Raw genomic sequence first — 26,267 nt, 5'->3', positions numbered from 1 at the left:
CCCCTCTGAAAAGCTGTTTTGAGTAAATCTCCTACCAATGCTGTGTGATTTCCCTGTGTTTCTGTGTGGCTGTTCCACAGCACAAGCAGCCCTTCCCCATGCTGTAACTCAGCTCCCAGCCATGCTCTTGCTCTGTTCTAACCTGATTTCACGGGAGGAACAGGGAGTGAGACACCGTAGCTCATGCTTGTCAGCAGTGAAAAATAGCCAGGAATCAGACAAACAGCTTCATTGCTGAGATTATTTCCGGGATAAAAAACTCCTCCAACAGCTGTTTGCTTTGGCCACTACTCAGGTCCTTTTTTTTTTTTTCCCCTCTTTTCTTTTCTCTTTTTTTTTTTTTTTTTTTTTTTTTTTTTTTTTTTTTTTTTTCTTTTCCCCTCAAATGAGAAGAGAAAAAGAGGTTTGGTGGGTTGGGGTTTTTTTTGTTTGGTTGTTTTTTTTAAAGTCGTGGGCTGGTTATTTCTGTACACAGGAAGAAGTCTCTGCCTCAGTGTTGTGGTCTCGGAACTGTTTTGACAGTTGGATTACGGGGCGGTTTCATTTCTTCTCTCCCTCCCTTCATTCACTGAACAGCAAAGACCTGGAGTGCTGGAAGGAGGAGAAGAAGAAGAGGAGAGAGAGAGAGAGAGAGAGGAAATTTATGAGTTCGTTAATCGCAGACAGGCAGCTGTGTGGCAGTTACCTTCCAGAAAAGTTCACGCCCCAGAGGAGTGTTTAGTCTTCCAGAGTCCCTGACTCACCGAGCAGTGCATGTGAGTGGCTGAGAGGCAGAGGGGGAGAGATGAAGGCAGAGTTTTGCTTCCTCGTGGAACTCGCAACGTTATTGTTTTAAGATGTTTTTGAAACGGTGACTGCTCCTTCTGTTTAAAGTATTTGTTCTGGGATTGCTGGAGCTGGAGTCTGCCACGCCAAGGTCAGGAGCATTTTCTTTGGTGGAAAGAAGATACTTTTCTAGAAGCCATGCCTGTACTTGGGGTTGCCTCCAAGCTCAGGCAGCCAGCCGGAGGGTCAAAGCCTGTTCACACTGCCCTCCCGATCCCCAGCCTTGGCCCTGCTGGCTCGCAGCAGTACTCACCAAAGTCATTGGGGCTTACAGGGGCAGAGAGCTCGATGCTTTCTTGTCAGCTTACCTTAAAGCCCACCTGCACTTTTGGAGAGAGGAGAGGACTTCAAGGGAAAACCCAGGAGATGGAAGACAGCAAGGTTAGTTGCAAACTTTTCCGGGGAGCTCAGTTCTTGCAAAAATGTTGATTTGCTGTTAGAATCCTGCTTGGGAGGAGCTGGGGAGACAGACTTTGGCTGTCATCAGTGAACTCATGCAGCAGCCCTGAAACATTGCTTTGCTGAGTGTTGCTGTTTGAGTCCATATTCTGTGTCTGAGTGGTAGCATTAAACGCTTCACAGATGCACTTTGATAAAGATCAGTAGAATCATAAGGAGAGAGAGATCATTCCTCCACCAAGCAGGCAGAGCCATGGCATGACAGTCCTTTAAAAAAGCCATAACAACATAATCTTGGCTGCTCCATCTTATGTTATGAACTTTAAAAAGAGCTCTCACACCCACACCTATTCCCACAGGGAGGCTCTTTTAAAAGAAAATAAAAAACCCAAAGCCCAACAAGTAATTGATTTTCTTCTTCTCTTTTCAAATGATCTGGCTACTCTTGCTCCAGAACTGCTGAACCAGAAAAGCAGCTTCTCGCTGAGAGGAGCCTGTTGCTGCTCTCTTTTGAAAAGCAGCTCCTTCCTAGCCCCAACCTAGCTCATTCATGGTGATCTTCAAAAGAACAAGTTAGTCTGAAGTAGGATGCCGTGGCATTTTCTAGGTGCTTAGGGTTTGGTTTGGTTTTGTTGTGTAAGAGGTCTTACTCGAAAATCAAAACGACTCTGCTTGATTTTCTACTTGCCCTTCTGCTGCAGTCTGAAACATTTCTCATACTTTAAACATGAGACCCTTCTTGGTCAGTAGTGTATATTCATCCAGATCTTTCAGACATTCAGCATTATGACTGCATGTGTGGTTTAACAGTCCCAGCAAGCAGTGTTAGGTGAGGTAACTTCCCTTTGCTTTCCCAGTGCTTTTACTTTGTGGGGCTGATTATGAGGCTGGGATGGAACACATAATTGCAGTTGCTTCTTCCTTGGCTTGAGGACACTTGAGTGTCATCAGAGTTGTTAAAGTGGCAAGATAGACATAATATATGTACTTGGGTTTCCTTTGGTTTTAGTTACTGGGTTAATTCAGTGTTAGTGGAGAAAGTTGGGTTTGTGGGTAGAGCACAGGCTTGGGGTTCTGAACATTTGGTTTTCTTTTCAACCCCTGCCATTTGTTTCCCCGTGAGCTTTTGGTCACGTCACATAATTTTTCCTTTGGAGCTTTTTGTGTCACCTCTCTCTGCCTTCCCAGGATGATGCACTGGTAGTCTCAGACATATTTTCCTTTTTGACACCCAATAGTGATTTATTTACATTTTTCTACTTTTCTGCTCAAAATCTGTAACTCAATTTTAAAGGCATAGTCTAAACCCACCACATGTAGAAATACAAAGGCAGAGCAGACTTTTCCATCTCCTGATTACCAGAAGTGATGAGCAGCCCTTTTTCTGTGACTTGAGTCAATACAGAATCCTTGAACACAGGTTGGAAGGGACCTCAAGGATCATCTTTCTTGGGATAAGGACAGTCATAATTTCTACCCAAACCTCTCTATTCCCATCTGTAAGGATGTTGTTTCCTACTGAAGGGGTTGGGAAAAGCCAATGAAGGATGAAACCAAAGGGCTGTCCAGCTCCAATCTCTCTATATAATGATAGTCATACAAGTTTTCAACATCAGTGTGACTCCTGGTGGCTTGCTTATTTTCAACAGAAAATACCCTTTGTTTCCTCTTTAGTATTGTTGTGTAAAGGATGTTGTGTGACAAGTAACTTAGATTTGCAAGGACTGTTCTCAGAGAAAAAGAACACAGTTACATTGCCTACAGAGAGATGTTTCTTAACTCTTTAAAAATGTGTGGAGGGAGGTGGGAAGTATCTTGCCTTAAGTGTTTGAAACACTTGGGAGCTATTAGTGATTGGCACAAGAACTATGGGAGTCATATTCTTCCCAAGTACCTGGTCCTGAGGCCTGCTGATTGGCTAGTGTGTAAAGCAATGGGCTAGATGGACCCAAGCTGTGATCCCCATTTGCCACTTGTTTCCTGGGTTTGAATATTTCTTATGATCTCAGTTGTTTCTTATGATCAGAATGGGTCAAAGTTGAGGCATAGGAAATTCCATGTGAATGTGAGGAAGAATGTTTTCCCTGTGAGGGTGACAGAACACTGGAAGAGGCTGCCCAGGGGGGTCGTGGAGTCTCCCTCTCTGGAGATATTCAAGCCCTGCCTGGATGTGTTCCTATGTGATCTGCTCTAGCAGCAGGGGGGGACTGGATGAGCTTTCAAGGTCCCTTCCACCCCCTGACATTCTGTGATTCTGTGGTTCGTCTATGGCTCTATGGCATGCAGTGCTGTGCATTGGGAATGCTTCATTGAAAGTGAAGAGATAGAATGCCTTTCAGTCAAAATGTAATGAATATCTGGTCTGAGGTTCAAACTGAGAGTCAAGTTTGCCAGTATAGCTCACTGCTTGTATCAAGGCTTAGATCACTGCCCAGCACAGGGATCCACTGGAGAGAGTCCAACAGAGAGCTATGAGAATGCTGAAGGGACTGGAGCACTGCCTGGTGAGGAGAGGCTGAGAGTCTGGAGAGGAGAAGACTGAGAGGAGATCTGATCAATGTCTGTAAATATCTGAGGGCTGGGGGTCAAGAGGGAGGGGACAGGCTCTGCTCAGTTGTGCCCTGGGATAGGACAAGGGGCAAAGGCTAGAAACTCCAGCACAGGAGGTTCCACCTCAACATGAGGAGGAACTTCTTCACTGGGAGGGTCCCAGAGCACTGGAGCAGGCTGCCCAGAGAGGTTGTGGAGTCTCCTTCTCTGGAGACTTTCCAGCCCCATCTGGATGTGTTCCTGTGTGACCTCTGCTGCATTTTTTGGTCCTGCTCTGGCAGGGGGGTTGGACACAATGATCTCTGGGGGTCCCTTCCAATGCCTAACATCCTGTGAGCCTGTGATATAAGACAGCACTGATCTTTGCAAGAGAAATCATGGATATCTATCTTCAAAAGACAATAGAATATATTAATTAATCATCTGGTTAACTTTTGCCCTTGCCTGTCGGAGTGCAGCCTTTAACATTGCTTTCATTTGTGTTTTGCATACACTGCACTTTAGGTCACCAGCTTTCTCATCCTGTCTGGAAGACACTTAGGATTGACACATGTAGTCACTGGGACATATAATGTTGCTTTAAGTGCTCAGAATTCCAAGATAAATTTGGGTTATACATGTCTATACAGCAGGTCATTGCTACCCAGCTGTTTCCTCTATGGCCTTCAGCCTCAGCCCACCTGATTGTTCAAAACTTTTGACACTTGTGTTGGCTTTCTAGCACAACTGCCTTGCCAAGGCTGGTTAGGAACACAGCTGCAAACATCAGCTCTCTGTTCCCATATCACATGATTTTGCTTGCTTTTCTTTTTTATGGTCATGGTGCAGTTTGAATCATAGAATCATAGAATTGTCAGGGTTGAAAGGGACCTCAAGGATCAGCCAGTCTCAACCCCCCTGCCATGGCAGAGACACCTCACACTACAGCAGGTTGCTCACAGCCACATCCAGCCTGGCCTTCAAGACCTCCAGGCATGAGGCTTCCACCACCTCCCTGGGCAACCTGTGCCAGTCTCTCACTACCCTCATGGGGAAGAACTTCTTCCTAACATCCAATCTGAATCTCCCCACTTCTAGTTTTGCTCCATTCCCCCCAGTCCTATCACTCCCTGACACCCTCAGAAGTCCCTCTCCAGCTTTCTTGTAGCCCCCTTCACATCCTGGAAGGCCACAATTAGTTCTCCTTGGGGCCTTCTCCAGACTGACCAGCCTCAACTCTCTCAGTCTGTCCTGTCACTGCCTGACTTCCTAAAGAGTCCCTCCAAGTTTAAGAAGAGAAGTTTAAGAAAAGCTATATTATCATTTTAATGAAAACTGGTAGAAGGCATTTGAGGTGATTAGGTTCAGCTGTTTTCTTAATTGCAGAGGATGCAGTCAAGCCTGGGAAGGGAAATGATGAGTGGATAATAACTTAAATTGTTCTATGTGTAGTTCATTCAAGTACACTTTTGTTCACAAATGTCATCCTCTGTGCTTTGGTGCCTAAGTCACATCCAGGTCCATCTGCTTTCCACCTAAACCCATTGATGTTTAGACCAATGGCAAGAACACTCATGATGGGAACAGTCATGCAAAGTATTTGAACACAAGCATTCAGAGCACATTCTTTTTCCCTGAGTATCATATAGACAAAAGTTTATTCCTATATATGTACATAGGAAAGGAATCCAGCTGCTGGATTCATGAGGTGAAATGCTGGCTGGCTTTGAAGCAGATGGATTTTTGGTGTTCAGCTGGGCCACAGAGTGCTTTTATGTAGATCCACTCCTGAAAGCACCGATGTATTTTGCAATATTTTTCTAAGTGTGGGTATGGCATTGCTCAGGTTGCTGTGCCACCACTTCTGGACATGATCAGGCACTGTGAGCTTGCAGCACAGAAGGCAAATCAAAGATAAGTGACCAGCAGAGCCAGAGAGGTGATTCTGCCACTTGGCTCTGCTCTGCTGAGACTTCACCTGGAGTACTGTGTGCAGGTCTGGAGCCCTCAGCACAGGAAGGACATGGACCTGATAGAGAGGGTCCAGAGGAGGCCATGAAAATGATCAGAGGGTTGGAACAGCTCCACTGCAAGGACGGGCTGAGGGAGCTGGGGGTGTTCAGCCTGGAGAAGAGGAGGCTCCAGGGAGACTTAAGCACAGCCTGCCAGGACCTGAAGGGGGCTACAGGAAGGAAGGAGAGAGACTGTTTGCAAAGGCCTGCAGGGACAGGACCAGGGGCAATGGCTTCAAACTAGAGCAGAGCAGATTTAGATTGGATGTGAGGAACAAGTTCTTTCCTATGAGGGTGGTGGAAGACTGGCATAGGTTGCCCAGGGAGGTGGTTGAGGCTCCTTCCCTGGAGATCTTCCAGGTGAGGCTGGAGGAAGCCCTGGGCAGCCTGATCCAGTTGGGGATGTCCCTGCTGAGTGCAGGGGGGTTGGATTGGATGAGCTTTGGAGGTCCCTTCTGCCCCAGTCTGTTCTGTGATTCTATGATTAGTCTGCTTGGTAAATTAACAAGACCAAAATTCATGCATTACACTGGGTTGCCTTGTGGTACTGTTCTAGATGTAGAATAGGCTATTGAACTCTCATAAAATGAAAAATTATCAAGCAGTATTGCAGAAAGGTCACCTAATAATGACTGTGCCCTGTACTGAACTGTATGTCAATAGTGATTTACTCCAGGTAACCACAACTGATTTCAGCTGCCACACACTTGATGGTGCAGTTGCAAAGCCACTGCCATGAATCATTTCTGATGTAAAGCTGAGCAGCTGCTGGGAGTCATCCCTGCTAGGCACCCCAGCCTTCTGGCTTGGCTTCCTGGGGCTGCTCCTTGCAGTGCTCTGCTCTGTGCTCCCAGGACTTTCCTCCCACCATCATGCCTTTTTCTTTCAAGAGCACCATCATTTATACTTGCAAATGGAATTTTCCCTGAGCTGAATCTGATATATGCATTGTAGCATTTTGGTTATATGACTTGGATGATAAGATTTTAGCCTTCTTTCCAGAGTTGATTCATTCCTTTACTGTCATATTATCTCATTTCTTTTTTTTCTTCCTCTTGTTTTCATTTTCCTTTGTCTATGCTATCTGTCTGCTGCTGCCTGCTTTATCTGTTTCTTCCTTCCTGTTGGCAGACATTTTTACAGGCTTCTGCATATGACTTATTTTTCTCTGTGTCCACTAATCAAGTTTTCCTGTCATGACTACTATACTTTTCATATCACTCTTCATTACTGGAAAGTGCTAGTCAGGCTCTCCAGCCCCACCAAGCTCATCATTAAGCAATATGACTTTGATAGTGGAAGAGCTTGGGAGAACTCAGGAAATGGATCTGCTGCAAGGCCTTCAGGAAGAAGTGACAAAGAATATGATGCATACACCTGAGGAAAGAAACACAGCTGGCTTCTTATGGAGCACAGGAACATGAGCAGTCAGGCTGGGGAAGTGGTCTGTAAATGGACAGAACAAAGAATAGATGTGCTCACAGAAAAAGCAACTGGCTATTGGAATGTGTGGCCCAGGGAGGTGGTGGAGTCCCTATCCCTGGAGGTGTTCAAAAAAGGATTGGATGTGGCACTTGGAGACATGGTTTAGTTGTCAGGAGGTGCTGGATATTAGGTAATAGGTTGGACTTGATGATCTCTGAGGTCTTTTCCAAGCTGGTTGATTCTATGATTACTTGGGGAGCTGAGAGAACCCTCTCTTGAACATGCAAATCACCTGGGGAGATGATGATTGCATTAAGATAAGCACATGCTGGAGGTCTCCCCTGATAAGACAGCAGCTGCCCAAGGACTGTGGTGTTAAAGACCCCCTGGAATGTGCAACAAAGATAAGATGGTGGAGTCCCTGTCCCTGGAGGTGTTCAAAAAGGGATTGGATGTGGCACTTGGAGCCATGGTTTAGTAGTCAGGAGATGTTGGGTGGCAGGTGGGATTTGGTGATCTATGAGGTCTTTTCCAACCTTATTGATTCTATGATTCTATGAAGATCATGATGAAGGACCTTCCTGATGTGTCAGCTCTGCCCACCCAGCTAGCACACCTGGCAGTCACATCTGCATTGTAAAGTGACTAGGCTGTGGGCCAGGTGGAGATAGGATGAATGAACCAGGAGCAGTATAGAAGCCCTGAGCTATAGCAGCTTACTAGGGGGGAACATCACCATGGACATCATCTCAACCTGAAAGCAGCAGTCTAGGAATGTCTCTCTCCCCTTCACCTCTGTCCCCCACCAGAGAAGGACCATGGGGTGGTAACTATCTCCCCTGTGCACATTCTCTCTTTTCCCTCTGCCTCTCTCTCCCTTTTCTTCCTTTCTCTGTTCTGTTTACTCTCTCTCTTTAATAAATAGTCTCATCTTGATATATGGCCTCATGGGTGCCTTAATTTCACTCATGGGAACGTTCTCCTTCCCAACCTTTGGATCAAGACAGGAGCACAGCCACAAAGAATGGGGCCTGAAATGGGTGTGAGCATCATGAGAGTAGCCTAAAATGAATGTCAGTGTCACAAAAGAAATCTGACTATCTTGATATGATTCAGAGACACATAGCCAGCAGGGCAAGGGAGGTGATTCTCCCCCTCTGCTCCACTCTGCTGAGACCCCACCTGGAGCACTGTGTCCAGTTCTGGAGCCTCTGTTCCAGGAAGGATGTGGAGGTGCTGGAAGGTGTTCAGAGAAGGGCCACAAGGATGAGCAGAGGGCTAGAGGACAGACTGAGAGAGTTGGGGCTGTTCAGTCTGGAGAAGAGAAGGCTCCCAGGAGACCTTGTTGTGGCCTTGCAGGATCTGAAGGGGGCTCCAAGAAAGCTGGGGAGGGACTTTTGAGGGTGTCAGGGAGTGAGGACTGGAGGCAATGGAACAAAACTAGAAATGGGTAGATTGAGATTGGATATTAGGAAGAAGTTGTTCCCCATGAGGGTGGTGAGAGACTGGCACAGGTTGCCCAGGGAGGTGGTGGAAGCCTCATGCCTGGAGGTCTTGAAGGTCAGGCTGGATGTGGCTGTGAGCAAGCTGCTGTAGTGTGAGGTGTCCCTGCCCATGGCAGGGGGGCTGGGACTGGCTGATCCTTGAGGTCCTTTCTAACCCTAGCAATTCTGTGATTCTTCTGTGATTAGGCAAAAAAAAAAGAGCATACTGCTGCCTCAAGTAACCCCAAGTGACTCTTGAGGTCCATTTCATTTAGTGTCATTCACTTCATCTCAGTCTTGGTCTGGGGTCTTTCACTCTGTTGCAGTAGGGTGTTGGAACATGCGCAGAAAGCTCTCATTTTGTCCTCAATGGTGAACAGTTTGCCAGTGATGTGGTAACCTTTATCCCTTAGCAGACACCAGGCTTGGAGGATGGCTAGAGCTGCAGACAGATCAAGAGACAAATGTTTCTGCTTTCCGTGCCTGGGTGGAGCTCCCGCTCCCGCCGGCGGCAGCCCTGAGCAGAGTGCAAAACCAGATGTTTGTCATGAACGACTTCCATATCTCTGCCTTTCCTCACCTGACCTTCCACACCATGCACTTAGGCTCTGTGTGACCCTTTCCCACTATTCCTTACATCTCTCCAAGCAGACCATCTGTTGCAACCCCACATCTCTTTGACCTTTCAATTTCTTGGATACCTTTTTGTGCAGGCCCTTAGGGCCAAGCTCCACCGAGTTTCTCACCACACTGAATCTAGGGAACATGAATAAATGAGTTTATTTCCCCATTTTGTCATGCCCTTCCTCTCCTCACTGCTAGCACATCGGAGATGTCTGCCTTGTGGGTTGGCAAAGAAGGAGGCTGCGCGTTGTGCTGAGCGTTTCGTTTACAGCACTGTGGCCAAGGCAGCAGAAAGGGCAGCAGGAGCAGCCAGAGGCCACACGGCTTCTCCCCACGGTGACCAATGGTGATGGGAAGCCAGCACTGTTGCAAAAAGCACCAAACTAGCTGCCAGAAGTGTCAGTCAGCACTGCTGACACCTGGGAATATCTGTGTTTAAAATTTACACAGCCCCAGTGCAGCCAGGACACTTGGCAGGAGGTCAGATTGTCAGCAATTTTAGCTTCTTGCCATGCGCTCAGAGCTGTTTCTTTATCAAACAGATAACAATGGCTTTAATGTGCTTTGTGCAGCCAGCACCATCTGCCCATGCAGCTTTGTATCTGATTTAAGAGCCTCATGTTGCATGAGCTTGGAGTTGACTTCACTGTTCTGTGTTTATTTTCTAATCCTGTGTATCAAGCAAATTTGCATAGAGTTAAGATGAATGTGCAGTATAGAATTGTCAGGGGTGGAAGGGACCTCAAGGATCAGCCAGTTCCAATCCCCCTGCTATGGCCAGGGACACCTCACACTACAGCAGGTTGCTCACAGCCACATCCAGCCTGGCTGCAAAAAATCTCCAGGCATGAGGCTTCCACCACCTCCGTGGGGAACCTGTGCCAATCTCTCACTACCCTCATGGGGAACAACTTCTTCCTAACATCCAATCTGAATCTACCCACTCCTAGTTTTCCTCCACCCCCATTCCCCCCAGTCCTATCATTCCCTGACACCCTCAAATGTCCCTCCCCAGCTTTCTTGGAGCTCCCTTCAGATCCTGGAAGGCCACAAGAAGGTCTCCTGGGAGCCTTCTCCTCTCCAGACTGAACAGCCCCAACTCCCTCAGTCTTCTCATCCACCAGCACCCCCAAGGCCTTTTCTTCAGGGCTGATCTCAAGGCAGACCCTTCCCAGCCTATATCAGTGCCTGGCATTGGCCTGACCCAGCTGCAGGACCTTGCACTTGCTCTTGTTGAACCTCATGAGGTTGTCCTGGGCCCAGCTCTGCAGCCTGTCCAGGTGCCTCTGGATGGATCCCTTCCCTCCAGCTGTCAGCTGCACACACAGCTTGGTAACACAACGTGAAGCTCTTAAAGCTTCAGTATTTGTGAGGAAGTTGTAGGCTGAAAGATGCGTTTTGTTTATAGTTGGCAACTAGAATCATGGATAGGAGCGGGTTTGGCACCCAGAGCTTAAGACCTCTGCCTACCTTTCTACTGCTGTTCTTCTATATCTGTCACAAAATAAGAATGTAAACTCAACATATTTCATAGCAATTTGTGTGTCCTGAGCTAATATTGGGCATCAGCAGCAAACAATTACTCTTCTGTATTGCATCAGTGGCCAGGGAAGCTACTTGGGGATTTCCTGACAGAACAACTTTGTATTAAGAAATTTTCCCTGAAAATGAGAGTATTGCTGCACTGTACAGAGGAGCTCCAGAACCTGAAGTGAGGCAGGAACACTTGCTTGGTGCAATCAAGAGGCTGCAGCCAGGCTCTACTGGGTGATGCTCAATGCCAGCACAAGGGGCAGTGGTGGAAGCTGAGGCAGAGGAAGTTCCATGGAAACAGGAGGAGGAATTTTTTCCCTGTAAGGAAGACAGAGCCCTGGAACAGGCTGCCCAGGGGGGTTGTGGAGTCTCCCTCTGTGGAGATATTCAAGCCCTGCCTGGATGTGTTTCTGTGTGATCAGCTCTAGGTGATGCTGCTCTGGCAGGGGGTTGGACTGGATGAGTTTCCAAGGTCCCTTCCAGCCCATGGCACTGCGTGCTTCTGTGATGAGTTATTTTTCCTGCTTGCTTCACAAGGACAGTTTTTCTTTTTTCTTCGTTACAGTGTCAGTGGCCAGCAGCAGTGCAGGCCCACCTCTGAGCTGCTGGTGGAGTTTTACTCTGGGAGCCACATTCTTTTGATGTATCCAATCAACACATCCTCTGGCACGATCTGTTAGAGGTGCAGAATATGTCTGTGGCCTTTGTGCAGCGGTTTAACACTCATCAGAAGTCCTGTGTTCACTTGTGTTGTTGACAGACTTTTCATTTATTAAACAGGTTGTGGGAAGTATAAATCATTATGGAATAACAGGATAAATGACTAGTTATGGAAAAGCAGGATAAAAGCCTTTTATTTTTAAGGGGAGATGACTTTATTGATCCTAATTCCTGCCTTTGAATGCACTGCCTAGCTTCTCTGTATCACAAATTCTTGTGCTTAGTATGTTGTTCATCCTGGTCTGGGTCTTCTGTTCTGTTTGTTCCTTTTTCCCTAGCCCACTGATATTTTGAGGAGTTGCATAGTTGGTTTTTTTTTCCCTTGCAGTTAGCACACAGGGCATGCAAGGAGTAGTTCATTTAAAGCAGCTCTGTGTTTCACTTTGACCTGATTCACAGGATGTGGTCTTGGAGGAAGCCCATGCCTGAACAATAGCCTTTTGACAGCAAGAGTGTTTGGGGATTAAGCTGGAGGAGAAGCATCTATCTATTCCCAAACCTACCAGTGGAATATTTAGTGTGAGTCTTCACTTGCCCGTGATGTTTTTAATGTCACAAACCTTTCTTTTCTGTTGTTTTGTTTTGTTTGCACTGGCAACAGTTTCACTGGCTGAAAGATAGCACACCCTGTTTAAAATTCAGGGAAGGAATGCAGGGTGTTTTGTCTGCTGAATGCAAAGGGATAATTCCCTCATGTAAGATGTGCAGATTTGTTATGGCTCTTTGGTTATGTTCTGTGTTGAACCAAGCTGAGAGGACTTGGAAAATAATCAACTCAAAGGGAAGCATGATTTTAATGTGGTTAGGGCTGGATCGTAATATTTCTGGATATATAAACTGAGAAGGTGCCAGCCACTAACTGTCTGTACTAACTCTGCATAAAACATAAGAGAAGTTAACCAAGTATAATATTAGTATTGTCCTAACCTGCTTTCTGCATGATATTTGGCCTAACTTTATCTTTCTAGTTATGTTTAGTTTCCTGTAAACCCTCCTTCATTGCTCTGCCCCTCTGATCTTAGTGCAGTGGAAAGGATTTAATCTTTTTACACATCTCGCAACAGCACTTCAGAATATTTTGTTCACGTGAAAGTCTCCAATCTTCTGGAGAGGAGAAGACTGAGAGGGGATTTAATCAATGTCTATCAATATCTGAGGGCTGGGGGTCAAGAGGGAGGGGACAGGCTCTGCTCACTTGCACCCTGGGATAGGACAAGGGGCAATGGTTAGAAACTCCAGCACAGGAGGTTCCACCTCAACATGAGGAGGAACTTCTTCACTGGGAGGGTCACAGAACACTGAAGCAGGCTGCCCAGAGAGGTTGTGGAGTCTCCTTCTCCGGAGACTTTCCAGTCCTGTCTGGATACATTCCTGTGTGACCTGCACTGGATTCTCTGGTCCTGCTCTGTCAGGGGGCTTGGATTCGATGATCTTCAGAGGTCCCTTCCAACCCCCAACACCCTGTGAGCCTCTGTAATCAGTGAATTGCAGCATGTTTTAAGAGCTAGAACAAAAAATAGATGTTCCTCTCTCCCTTGTGCTTCCTCTCCTTTGTGCTTCCCATTTCACAGTACCTCTTTCTGACCATTTTAACACCTGGCTGTGTATCAAGGCAATGCTATGTTAAACTCCATAAAATCTGGCCACGAAGACTTCCTGTTGTGCATCAGGATTTGATTTACAGGGCATGTGTAAAGCCATCACAGCTTAGTAATCAGAGCAGTCATGCACAGAGAGATGACTCCTTAGCAAGTGGTGTAAAATGTTTGGCCACTTTCATTAATCAGGAAAGGCTGCATGGCTCATGCATGATTTAAAGTGAGTGAGACATAAGTCAGGTTGCAGGACTTTTACTCACCACTACAACAATGGAATTTCCTGGCAACACTTCTATGAAGTAAACAAGTTCTTGTCTTTCTTTTAGAGGTATTTTTATTCTGGTTCAGTTTTCATGGTCTGGTTTTGTTGTGTTGTTTTTTGGGTTTGTTTGGTTGGGGTTTTTGTTTGGTTTGTGTGTGTGTAACTGTCTCTGTAGTGGTGATGAATAGGCATTAAATAAGAATGTGAAATAACAAATAAAAGTTCAAAAGGAGTTTAGAAGTTTCCTCAGCTGATCAGTCTGCCTGCTTTAGTCATTGCTGGCCAGCTCACCAGCCAGTGACAGAGTGCTGGAAGGAGGAGCTGAAGGAATCTGTTTCTCATGAAGGAGCAGCACAGATTTGAATGCTTGAGAGCTTCAGGTTCAGATTTGCTTTTGAAATGCTTTTGGGAGAGAGTAAGGCCCAGTGACTCACAAGGGAAGGCCCAATGTAGTTCCTCTGGGGTGCATTCAGAGGAGTGTGTCCAGCAGATCCAGGGAGGTTCTCCTCCCCCTCTACTCTGCCCTGCTGAGACCTCCCCTGGAATATTGCATCCAGTTCTGGGCTCCCCAGTTCAGGAGGGACAGGGATCTGCTGGAGAGAGTCCAGGGGAGGGCTACAAGGATGCTGAAGGTTGTGCAGTCTCCTTCTCTGGAGACTTTCCAGACCAGTCTGGATGTGTTCCTGTGTGACCTGTGCTGGATTCCATGGTCCTGCTCTGGCAGGGTGGTTGGACTGGAAGATCTGCAGAGACCCTTTCCAACCCCTAACAGCCTGTGATCCTGTCATCCCCTGCTGGTTTCCCTCAGGTACCTCCATGAGCTCAGTTCATGTGTGCAATAGCAACAATGCCATTATTGCTGGAGCAATGTTGTTTAGTGGCTGTGCAGGATTTAATTTTTTTGTTTTATAATACTGAAGAAATTATCTAGTTAGCTACTTCTAAGAATGTTACTGAGGCTACTTTGACTGACCTTAGGAAACTTGTTTTGGGGGTGTTTTGTTACCTAATCAGTTACTGGTGTTAACATCATTTAACAGTTAACAGCTTCTTGTCTGTCAATGTGCTAATACATCCATTCTTTGCTCTTGCTTGTACTAGCAAGAGAGAAGTGGAAGGCATTTTATAAACAACATACACCTTTTTCCTGTGTCAATTTGTGATCCTGACAAAAGTGAGAGGGGAGTAACAGCATCTGCACTGTCTTTAACCCATTGCAGCATAATGCTGAAGGCTGGTACAGTTCAGTATTATTAGCTGGAACCTAAGAAGTAGGTTACTCTGCAGTGAAACTGCAGAGTGATTGACAGTCAGTTGCTCTGTTCATTGGGTGATGCCATCTCCAGATGCACTTTTTTGGTGAATACAGTCTAATTTGGAAAACTTTCAGGACAGATCAATCTTGAGCAAGGACAAGACCTCCTCAGCTGAGTTTCTGGAAGGCGTTGGTGGTTGTGTCGCTGATGAATGAGGGCAGAGGATCCCTCCCAGCCCAGGGTAGTTGTGTCAGTCACATCCTTCCAGAGTTCTGCTTTTTGAGATAAGCTGTTAGCACAAGGGAGTGAGGAATAAAAGAAAAATGTGTGGAAATGAAAACCAGACTTGCTTCCCAGGGCCTTGCCATGTCAGTGCAGGGCTTTTCTGGGTTATTCTGCCTCATTTGTAGATGTGATGTAGACGAGATATAAAGCCATGGGGGGAAATTGAAAAAGCAAATCAAGTAATTGGCCACTGGGAGGAGGTGGAGTCCCTGTCCCTGGAGGTGTTCAGAAAAGGATTGGATGTGGCACTTGGAGCCATTGTTTAGCTGTCAGGAGGTGTTGGGTGATAGGTTGGACTTGATGATCTCTGAGGTCTTTTCCAACCTGGTAGACTGTGTGATTCTGTGAAGGTAAGTTTCAGAGAAGAGAGCACACAAAACTCAGCGTACTGGGAGCCAGTGTGTCAGGCTCAACACTGTCATTCAAAGAAATTACATAAAGGGGGTTTGGAGACAAAAAAAATAATCCAATACAGAAGATTTAGACCAGCAAAAGAGATACTGGAGAACTCAGACATCCTACAAGCAAGAGAATTAGGGACATATTAGCATCTGTGGAAAATTCAGTCCTCCTTCTCCTGAACACCCGGGGAGGTGGTGGAGTCACCATCACTAGAGGTGTTCAGGAGGAGACTTGATAGGGTGCTTGGTTGCATGGTTTAGTTGATTAGGTGGTGTTGGATGATACGTTGGATGTGATGATCTTGAAGGTCTCTTCCAACCTGGTTTATTCTATCAGATAATTCTATCTCATTTAATCTGAGAGAAATTGCAAGTAACAGAAAGAGGAATTGGCATTGGAATGTGCTGCCCAGAAAGGTCGTGGAGTCATCATCACTGGAGATCTTCAAGACAAGCCTGGATAAGGCACTAAGTGCCATGGTGTGGTTAATTGGATAGGGCTGGGTGATAGGTTGGACTGGATGAACTTGGAGGTCTCTTCCAACCTGGTTAATTCTATGGTGATTCTAATGAAGAATCACAGAACTGTCAGGGTTGGAAGGGACCTCAAGGATCAGCCAGCCCCAACCACCCTGCCGTGGCCAGGGACACCTCACACTACAGCAGGTTGCTCACAGCCACATCCAGCCTGGCCTGAAAAACCTCCAGGGATGAGGCTTGCACCACCTCCCTGGGCAACCTGTGCCAGTCTCTCACCACCCTCATGGGGAACTTCTTCCTAACATCCAATCTCAATCTACCCATTTCTAGTTTTGTTCCATTCCCCCCAGTCCTATCACTCCCTGACACTCTCAAAAGTCCCTCCCCAGCTTTCTTGGAGCCCCCTTCAGATCCTGGAAGGCCACAATTAGGTCTCCTGGGACCCTTCTATTCTCCAGACTGAACAGCCCCAACTCCCTCAGTCTGTCCTCATAGGAGAGTAGCTCCAGCCCTCTGCTCATCCTTGTGGCCCTTCTCTGGACACCTTCCAGTACCTCCAGATCCTTCCTGGAACAGAGGCTCCAGAACTGGACACAGAACTCCAGGTGTGGTCTCAGCAGAGTGGAGCAGAGAGGGGGAAACACCTCCCTGGCCCTGCTGGCCACACTTCTCTTGCTGCAGCCCAGGCTCTGCTTGGCTCTCTGGGCTGCAAGTGCTCACTGCTGGCTCCTGTTGAGCTTCTCTTCCCCAGGCCCCCCAAGTCCTTTTCTTCAGTGCTGCTCTCAAGCCAGTCCCTGCCCAGCCTATATTAGTTCTTGTCTGTGTCCTTGCCTTGGTATGAGTGGTGTGGTTCTGTCAGGGACTGTGTCATTGTATAACCATCTCTGCAGTGTTGAAACATTTAACAGAGAGATGCAGTGAGACACTTTGTTACTGGAAGTGCAACAGCTCTCCTGTAATTGCCTTTAGTTATCTCAAGTACATTTGAAGAAGGATGATGTTTTAACTCATATACTTGATATAATTCCAGGGGGAGATTTAAGCACTGTGCATGGCAATGTTACTGCACAGTGGCTTTTGCATTTGTCAGATCAACGGTGTCTTCATTTGAGCACAGTTTGGGGGTTTTGTCCTAAATAATCCTCCAAGCCTTCAGAAAAGCTTTTAAACTAATAATTGTTGTGCTCATTCTGCAGTTGGTTTTAGGATACTTACTTTTAAACACCTCCAGGGATGGTGACTCCACCACCTTCCTGGGCAGCACATTCCAATGGCCAACCTCTCTCTCTGGGAAGAATTTCTTCCTGACAAGATTTCTTCCTGATAAGAATCCTGGGGCAGGAATTGGCAGGGCTCATTGATAGGGCTTTAAACTAGATTTGAAGGGGGAAGGGGTTAATAGTCTCCTGCTGGCTGGTGACAAACAGAGGGGCAGCTCACCAGCAGTAGAGAGAAGGAGAGCTGGTAAGGGCTCTCAACTTGCTACCCTGAGGCAAGCCACGAATGATCCATCAGGACATTCTGTGGAAACCGAGGGGATTTGGCACAAGAGGAGGACAGGGCCAGCCCAGCTGAAGTGCTTCTATGCGAATGCGCGCAGCTTGGGCAACAAACAGGATGAGTTAAGGGCCACTCTGCTGCTGGGATGCCACGACATAGTGGCTGTTACTGAAACTTGGTGGGATGAATCCCATGACTGGGATGTAGGCATAGATGGGTATAAACTCTTTAGGAAGGATAGGCAGGGAAGGAGAGGAGGAGGTGTTGCCCTCTATGTCAATAGCCAGTTGGAATCAGTGGAGCTCCAACTGGGGAGGGATGATGAGCTGGTTGAGAGTGTATGGGTCAAAATTAAAGGCAGGACAGGGGAAGAAGATATTACTGTGGGGGTCTCCTACAGGCCACCTGACCAGCAGATCCAAGCAGATGAGGCCCTCCATAGGCAAATAGAAGCAGCTTCCAGGTCACAAGCCCTGGTCCTCATGGGTGATTTCAACCACCCGGATATCTGCTGGAGGGACAACACAGCAAGGCACCAGCAATCCAGGATGTTCCTGGACTGCATAGAAGACAACTTCCTCCTCCAAATGGTGGAGGAACCAACAAGAAATGGTGCTATGCTGGACCTTGTTCTCACCAACAGGGAAGGGCTGGTAAGCAATGTGAGGCTCATAGACGGCCTTGGCTGCAGTGACCATGAAGCAGTTGAATTTAACATCCTCAGGGCAATCAGGAGGAAGTATTCCAAGCTCACGACCCTAGACTTTAGGCATGCAGATTTTGATCGCTTCAGGGATCTGCTAGCCAAAGTGTCGTGGGACAAAGCCCTGGAGGGAAGAGGGACCCAGGACAGCTGGTCAGTATTCAAGGACCACCTCCTCTGTGTCCAAGAGCTCTGTGTACCAACAAAGAGAAAAGCAGGTAAGAATGCTAGGAGGCCTGCCTGGATGGGCAAGGAGCTACTGGACACACTATTACTTAAAAGGAAACTCTACAGGAAGTGGAGGGAAGGACAGGTAGAACAGGGGGAATACAAGGAAGCTACCCGAGCAGCAAGAGTCCTGGTCAGGAAAGCCAAAGCAGAGTTTGAGTTTAATCTAGCCAGGGAGATTAAAGGGAATACTAAGAACTTTTACAGGTATATTAATGGGAAGAAGAAGACTAGGGAAGGTGTGGGCCCCCTCAGAATGGAAAATGGTGACATGGTCACATGTGATGAGGAAAAGGCTGAGGTACTTAATAACTTCTTTACCTCAGTCTTCACTGCAAGGGCCTCTAGCCACACTCCTGATGTTATGGAAGTCAAAGCCAGGGACGGGGAGGAAGAACTGCCCATTGTAAGTGCAGATCAGGTTCGTGATCATCTGAAGAACCTGAAAGTGTTCAAGTCCATGGGACCCGACGGGTTACACCCACGGGTGCTGAGAGAACTGGCAGATGAGGTTGCTAAACCCCTCTCTATTATATTTCAAAAGTCCTGGCAGTCTGGTGAAGTCCCCACAGACTGGAAAAGGGGAAACATTGCCCCCATCTTCAAAAAGGGCAAGAAGGAGGAACCAGGGAACTACAGGCCAGTCAGTCTCACCTCTGTGCCTGGAAAGATCATGGAACAGATCCTCCTGGAGTCACTACTCACTCAAAAGAATAGTGAAGAGGTGATTGGGAACAGTCAGCATGGCTTTGCCAAGGGCAAATCCTGCCTGACCAACCTGGTGGCCTTCTATGAGCAGGTGACAAAATTAATAGATGAGGGGCGAGCAACTGATGTCGTTTACCTGGACCTGAGCAAAGCCTTCGACACTGTCCCGCACCACATCCTGGTCTCCAAACTGGTGACACATGGGTTTGATTGGTGGACCACTAGATGGATAAGGAACTGGCTTGATGGCCGCACCCAAAGAGTGGCTGTCAATGGCTCCATGTCCCAGTGGAGGCCAGTGACAAGTGGAGTCCCTCAGGGATCAGTCCTGGGACCTGTCTTATTCAACATCTTTGTGGGGGACATGGACAGTGGCATTGAGTGCACCCTCAGCAAGTTTGCTGATGACACCAAGCTGTGTGGTGCAGCAGGCACGCTGGAGGGAAGGGAGGCCATCCAGAGGGACCTTGACAGGCTGGAGAGGTGGGCACAGGCCAACCTCATGAAGTTCAATAAGAGCAAGTGCAGGGTCCTGCATCTGGGTCGAGGCAATCCCAGGCACAAATACAGGCTGGGCAGTGACTGGCTGGAGGGTAGCCCTGAGGAGAGAGACTTGGGGGTGCTGGTGGACATAAAGCTCAACATGAGCTCTCAGTGTGCACTTGCAGCCCGCAAAGCCAATCAGATCCTGGGCTGCATCAGGAGAAGTGTGGCTAGCAGGTCGAGGGAGGTGATCCTCCCCCTCTACTCAGCCCTGGTGAGACCCCACCTGGAGTACTGTGTCCAGTTCTGGAGCCCCTATTACAAGAGGGATGTGGAGGTGCTGGAACGTGTCCAGAGAAGGGCCACGAGGATGATCAGAGGGCTGGAGCACCTCTCCTATGAGGACAGACTGAGGGAGTTGGGGCTGTACAGTCTGCAGAAGAGAAGGCTCCGAGGAGACCTAATTGTCGCCTTCCAGTATCTGAAGGGGGCCTACAGGAAGGCAGGGGAAGGACTTCTCAGGATATCAGGTAGTGATAGGACTAGGGGGAATGGAATGAAGCTGGAGGTGGGGAGATTCAGGCTAGATGTGAGGAGGAGGTTCTTCACCATGAGAGTGGTGAAACCCTGGAATGGGTTGTCCAGGGAGGTGGTCGAGGCCCCGTCCCTGGAGGTGTTTAAGAGCAGGCTGGATGAGGCTCTGTCCAGCCTGATCTAGTGTGGGGTGTCCCTGCCCATGGCAGGGGGGTTGGAACTAGATGATCCTTGTGGTCCCTTCCAACCCTGAATGAAACTATGAAACTATGAAACATCCAGCCTGAACCTCCCCTGGCACAGCCTGAGACTGCAGCCAGCTCTGTAGTCTGTCCCTCTCCCAGGCTGCTTTGCTGCCCTTAGTTACTCTGGAATGTGAAGCAGGATGGGAAATGCTGAGGTGACTGCTGCAAGTATGGGCAATAAGTTTAGGCTGGAGGTGAAGAGAAAGTTCTCCCCAGAAAGAGTAATTTGCCATTGGAATGTGCTGCCCAGGGAGGTGGTGGAGTCATCATCCTTGGAGGTGTTTAAGAAGAGGCTGGATGAGGCACTTGGTGCCATGGTTTAGTTGATCAGATGGTGCTGGGCGATAGGTTGGACTCCGTGATCTGGAAGGTCTTTTCCAACCTGGTCTATCCTATCCTATCCTATCCTATCCTATCCTATCCTATCCTATCCTATCCTATCCTATCCTATCCTATCCTATCCTATCCTATCCTAAAGTGTTTGGAAATGCAGATTTTTTTATTATGGCTGATACCATATTGTGTTTAGGAGCAAAACCAATAATAACTTTGGCAGGTCACTTGCCTTTAATTTCCTTGTATGGTGCAGTACGTAGTCCATGTCCATTTTGTGCACTCTATAGCCAAGCTTTAGTGTGTACAAACAGCATGGAGAGAGGAGTAATCAATCTGACAGCGTGAAACCTCTGAGGAAACACTGATAAGTACACCAGCTCATAAATTCTGCATAGAGAATCGTTCAACATTCATGGCCCCAAAGATTAAAACTGAGGCTCCTTCTGTCCCAGCTGTGAATTACTTTTGGCAGCAGCAATGTGCTCAGTAAACATCCACTCACAATCCTCATTGCCAATCCATATCTGTCTGCTCTAATTCTACTTACCAAAGGGGTCCAGGGTCGTATAGAGCATTGCTCTGAAAAGTCTTTCTTTAATGAAGTCTTTCTTTCTGAGGTTAGTAATACTTGGTGTCCTATAGCTGAATTCTGTTAAGTCAAGATTAAGGGTGTGTGATAAGCAGTCAGAATGTAGAGCACAGGGGACAGGCTGTTTTGGGCTGCTTTTTACTGTCTGCAGATAGCTTGGGACCAATGGAAACATCAGGAAATCTCAAGAGAGTCTCAGCTCTTTTGCCTGCATGGTAGATCAGGGAAGTGCAGCATCAATGTAGAGGGGGGAGCACAGAAAAAAGCAAAACCAAAACCTGCATGAGGCAAAAAGTTATTAATTCTGACTTGTAGTTTTGCCTGTGCTGAAAACTGAAACAGTGTTAGTTGTATCTGTGTGGTGGTTTGGCCCTGGATGGCCACCAGATGCTTACCAAAGCCACTCTAGCACTCTCTTTCCTAGGTGGACAGGGGAGAGGGAAAAGATAACAAGAGGCACATGGGTCAGGATAGAAGCAATTTAATAGAGGCAAAGGCAAAACCAAAGGCCATGGATGGAAGGAAAAGCAAACAAAGATGTTAGTCTGTACTTCCCATCAGCAGCTGATATCCAGCCTCTCTCTGGGAAGCAGAGCTTCCATGTGCCTGGCGGCTTCCCTGGAGGACAGATGGCAGTAACAAATGTCCCACACCCTCCTTCTTCCCCTTGGCCTTCACTTCGAAGCCAATGTCATATGGGGAGGGACTTTTTAGGGTGTTTGGTAATGATAGGTCTAGGGGTATGGAGCAAAACTAGAAATGGGTAGATTGAGATTGGATGTTAGGAAGAAGTTGTTCCCCATGAGGGTGGTGAGAGACTGGCACAGGTTGCCCAGGGAGGTGGTGGAAGCCTCATGCCTGGAGGTTTTTCAGGCCAGGCTGGATGTGGCTGTGAGCAACCTGCTGTAGTGTGAGGTGTCCTTGGCCATGGCATGGGGGTTGGGGCTGGCTGATCCTTGAGGTCCCTTCCAACCCTGACAATTCCATGATTCTATGGTACAGAATACTCCTTTGGTCAGTTTGGATCAGCTAGCCCAGCTGTGTCTCCTCCCAAGATCTTGCCTAACCCTCAGCCTACTGTTGTGGGGGGAAGGATGGAAAAGCACAGCCTGGGTGCTGTGCAAGCACTGCTCAGCAGTAGCCAAAGCACCTGTGTGTTATCAACACCCTTCCAGCTACCACTACAAATCACAGCACTAGGAAAGATGCTATGGGGAGAACTAACTCCAGCTCAGCCAAACCCAGTGCAATCTGTCAGACCAGTAAAGGTGGAGGACTGCTGGAGTTTGGGAGTGGACAGCACATGAGAGAAGTTAGTGTCAAGATATTTTCAGAGACCATATGGAGGCTCCAGTCAGGGTGGAATTCACCTTCCCTCATTATAGCCAGTTAAAAGGTTTGTGTCTAGGCCAGGCTGGTTGCTTGGGCTTCTGCTATAGCCAGATGGTAGACAAAAATGCTTCTTGAGGGCAATTCCTCTAACTTTTATGAGCTATTTATGTAAAGGTAGAATGACTCACCCTCTGGAGGTATGAGCTTCTATTACTTAATTAAGGGGAGATGAACCATCTAATTAAACATCTACCTCTCGACTGCCTGAAATTAGCTGAGCTGAATCTCACCCATAGTTCAGAACTTCTGCTTGGGAAGATATGCTCTTTTCATGCACTTACTACTTTTGCCATCAGTATTGCTACAGATTGTACATCTGTGTTCCAAATTATTTCATTTAAATCCTTTGAGGTTCCTTTGAAAGCTGGTTGAGATATAGCCCCCGAGAGTGATGGTTCTGGGCATGTTTTTATGAGAGGAGCATCCCTTTTTTGATTCTGAAAGCAGATTGGTGATACAAAGTTATGGAAAGTCCCTGAGAAGGAATGAGGAGGAGTGATGGGCAAGCAAAGATAATGATAAATGGGCCAGTTGTGTAGGAAATGGAGATAGCTCTTTGAAGGAGATGTTTCACATCTCCCTTACAAGGAGATACTGAGAGAGCTGAGGGCTCTTTAGCTTGGAGGAGCCTGAGGAGTGACTCATTAGTGTTTATAAATATGTGAAGGGTGAGTGCCAAGAGGATGGAGCCAGGTGATGCCCAATGACAGCACAAGGGGCAGTGGTAGAAATTGATGCATAGGAAACAGGAGGAAGAATTTTTTTCCCTGTGAGGGTGGCAGAGCCCTGGAAGAGGCTGCCTAGGGGGGTTGTGGAGTCTCCCTCTCTGGAGATATTCAAGCCCTGCCTGGATGTGTTCCTGTGTGACCTGCTCTAGGTGATCCTGCTCTGGCAGGGCTTTGGACTGGATGAGCTTTCCCTGATATTCTGTGACTCTGTGATTTACTTCTACCAACTCCCTCAGCTCTACTGGTCCATCTTATTTTTTTGGAAAGGACTATTTAGACTTCCATTCCATGCAATGAAACTGTTGCTGGTAAATTCAACCTGAAATATTACCCCAAAATCAGTTAATTTAGGAGTAGTTTGCATGCACAAAGCATCTGTGATAGTTTCAAGAGAATCATCTGCAAGGATTTTTAATATCAATAGTTTTAATAACTTAACGAGCCTGTAGGTCAGTAGAGGTTACAATTTTTACCTGGGGCATTGTTTCTCCTGTAGCTTTTTAATCACACAGAACACAATTGATCATCCTAAAGAAGCTGCATACTTGCACTGTGTTAATTTTCTCTTGCCTCTCCCATTGCATTAGAAGTGTGAGAAGAAAATAATTTAACTCACAGAGAAGCAAATCCCCAAGCTGTTACTATTTTTATGCTCTTTGGAACTGGCTTTGAACCACCACCAATCTAAGTTGTAGCAGGCTGAATTCAGTCCTTTTTACAATTCCTCTGAAATGTTTTGGTTGCATTTGGTGAAATGTATTGGTGGTTGTGATGGTTTCCATTTCCTGCCTGCTGTGGCATGACTCCTTTGCATAGACTCCACTTTCTGTCTTTATTGTTCTAGTGGCATTGTCCCTGTGTTTAGGAGACTTCTAAATAGTTCTTCAAACTGTCCTAAATGACCTATGATTTTTATTAGTTATGATAATAGTGTCTCAGATGAAAATATAGAATACAGAATTAACCAGGTTGGAAGAGACCTTCCAGATCATCAAGTCCAATCTATCACCCAGCACCATCTAATCAACTAAACCATGGCTCCAAGTGCCTCATCCATGCTCTTCCTAAACACCTCCAGTGATGGTGACTCCACCACTTCCGTGGGCAGCACATTCCAAGGCCAATCTCACTTTCTGGGAAGAATTTCTTCCTAACATCCAGCCTGAACCTCCCCTGGTGTGGCTTGAGACTGTGTCCTCTTGTGGTGCTGGGTGCCTGGGAGAAGAGACCAACCCCAAAACTTGATTAAAAAATCAACCTCTATGTTCCAACATCTTATGGCTTACCAGCTACTAAATGCAAGTACTCAAATGAAGGTCAGCAGAATGGATGATCTATATTCTACTCTGAAACACTTGGGATGTAAAAACAGCCTGGAGTAAGCAAGAGGAGAGAGAGAAAAGCAGCTCACAGAGAAATAGAATTTTTTATCTAAGTTTATGTTAGAAGATGTAAATGTTTAAATGTTGAACTTCTCCTGGCCTCGCTGTAGCAAGCTAAATCATTCCTTCTAAGATACCACAGCAGAAATCTCTCTTCAGGAGGGCCAATGAGAGCCCTATAGGTTTTCAGTGCCCTAGGGACGGGGTGAGAAAAGTATGTTATTACACTTAGAGATTACAGAATTAACCAGGTTGGAAAAGACCTTCGAGATCGAGTCCAACCTATGACCCAAAACCTTCTCATCAACTAAACCATGGCACCAAGTGCTTCATCCAGGCTCTTCCTAAACACCTCCAGTGATGGGGACTCCACCACCTCTCTGGGCAGCACCTTCCAATGTGAGTGGTGTAGATGAGTGAGCAAAGAGGACCTGCTATTGCTCTGCAGACAGTGGAGCAGTGTTAACAACTGATAGATGTGTAAGGGCTGTGTCTCTTTGAAAGAGCTTGAAGTTAAAGGGCTGGAAATTTGAACTCAAGTGAATCAAAGGAAGGATGTTCAGAGAAATGGACAAAAAACTGTCTTCACAGCTGTCTCTTCTATTTGGCATGCCCTCAGTGCTGTGATTGTTTTTTCTTCAGTGCTTTGATGATTAGGGGAGTCTTTTCCAAACAAAGTACACATTGAGGCTGATACTGCAAAGTTATCTGGAACTGTTTGTTTGAAAATGGCTGCAACACAAATGCCACAGTCACTGCATTCACTTCCTTGAGCAGCCTCCCTGAAAGAGAACTTTTCTCCTTAATTCCACAGGAGGGAAGAAGTGGAGAAAGCAGAAAATTAGTAGATCCTCTTATCTTATTCTGTGCTGTGTCTGTGAGCCACTGTGCTTACAACTAGCATGTCCCTCCCAGTGATTTTGCTGACAATTTGTAGGGCTCAAACTAATCAAAGGGATGCTAAGGAGGGGCACACAGGGAGGGAGGATGGAGACCCTGAGGACACAGAAGGGAAGCATAGCAATGGAGGACAGGGTTCTGCATCCCAGCCCTCAAGAGAAAAGGTTCACTCACACAGTCTGTGCTATGACAGAATCACAGAACCACTGAACATTAGGGGTTGGAAGGGACCTTGAAAGATCATCCAATCCAACCCCCCTACCACAGCAGGATTTGAATTTGGCCAGAGAAGGAGACTCCACAACCTCTCTGGGCAGCCTGTTTCAGTGCTCCATCACCCTCACCATAAAGAAGTGTCTCCTTGTGTTGAGGTGTAGCCTCCTATGTTCTAGATGGTGCCTGTTGTTCCTTGTCCTATCACTAGGCACCATGGAAAAGAAACTGGCTTCTTCATGTTGACACCCACCCCTCAGCTATTGATAGACATTGATCAGATCCCCTCTCAGCCTTCTCTTCTCCAGACTAAACAGCCCCAGGGCTCTCAGTCTCTCTTCCCAGGGGAGATGCTCAAGTCCCCTAAGCATCCTCCTGGCTCTCCCTTGGACTCTCTCCAGCAGGTCTCTGTCTCTCTTGAACTGGGGAGCCCAGAACTGGACACAGGATTGCAGCTGTGGTCTGAGCAGGGCAGAGTAGTGAGGTAGAAGAA

At 47.0% G+C, this 26,267-nt stretch overlaps 1 protein-coding gene across 1 annotated transcript in view; it reads left to right on the top strand.

The window, feature by feature from the left end:
* The first annotated feature begins 779 nt into the window (after window positions 1-779).
* The window catches only part of NAV3 (neuron navigator 3), a 247,750-nt gene continuing 222,262 nt past the window's right edge, over window positions 780-26,267 (top strand). Inside the window, exon 1 of the mRNA XM_068162432.1 lies at window positions 780-1,206. Within this exon, the coding sequence (XP_068018533.1) occupies window positions 964-1,206 (243 nt within the window). The 5' untranslated portion in view covers window positions 780-963. The remainder of the gene's footprint in view (window positions 1,207-26,267) is intronic.

The sequence above is a fragment of the Melanerpes formicivorus genome, unplaced genomic scaffold (assembly GCF_026170545.1).
Source record: "Melanerpes formicivorus ecotype bairdi unplaced genomic scaffold, bMelFor1.0.p_v2 SCAF_64, whole genome shotgun sequence".
NCBI classification, from domain to species: domain Eukaryota; kingdom Metazoa; phylum Chordata; class Aves; order Piciformes; family Picidae; genus Melanerpes; species Melanerpes formicivorus.
This window is presented reverse-complemented; position numbering and strand designations above follow the sequence as displayed.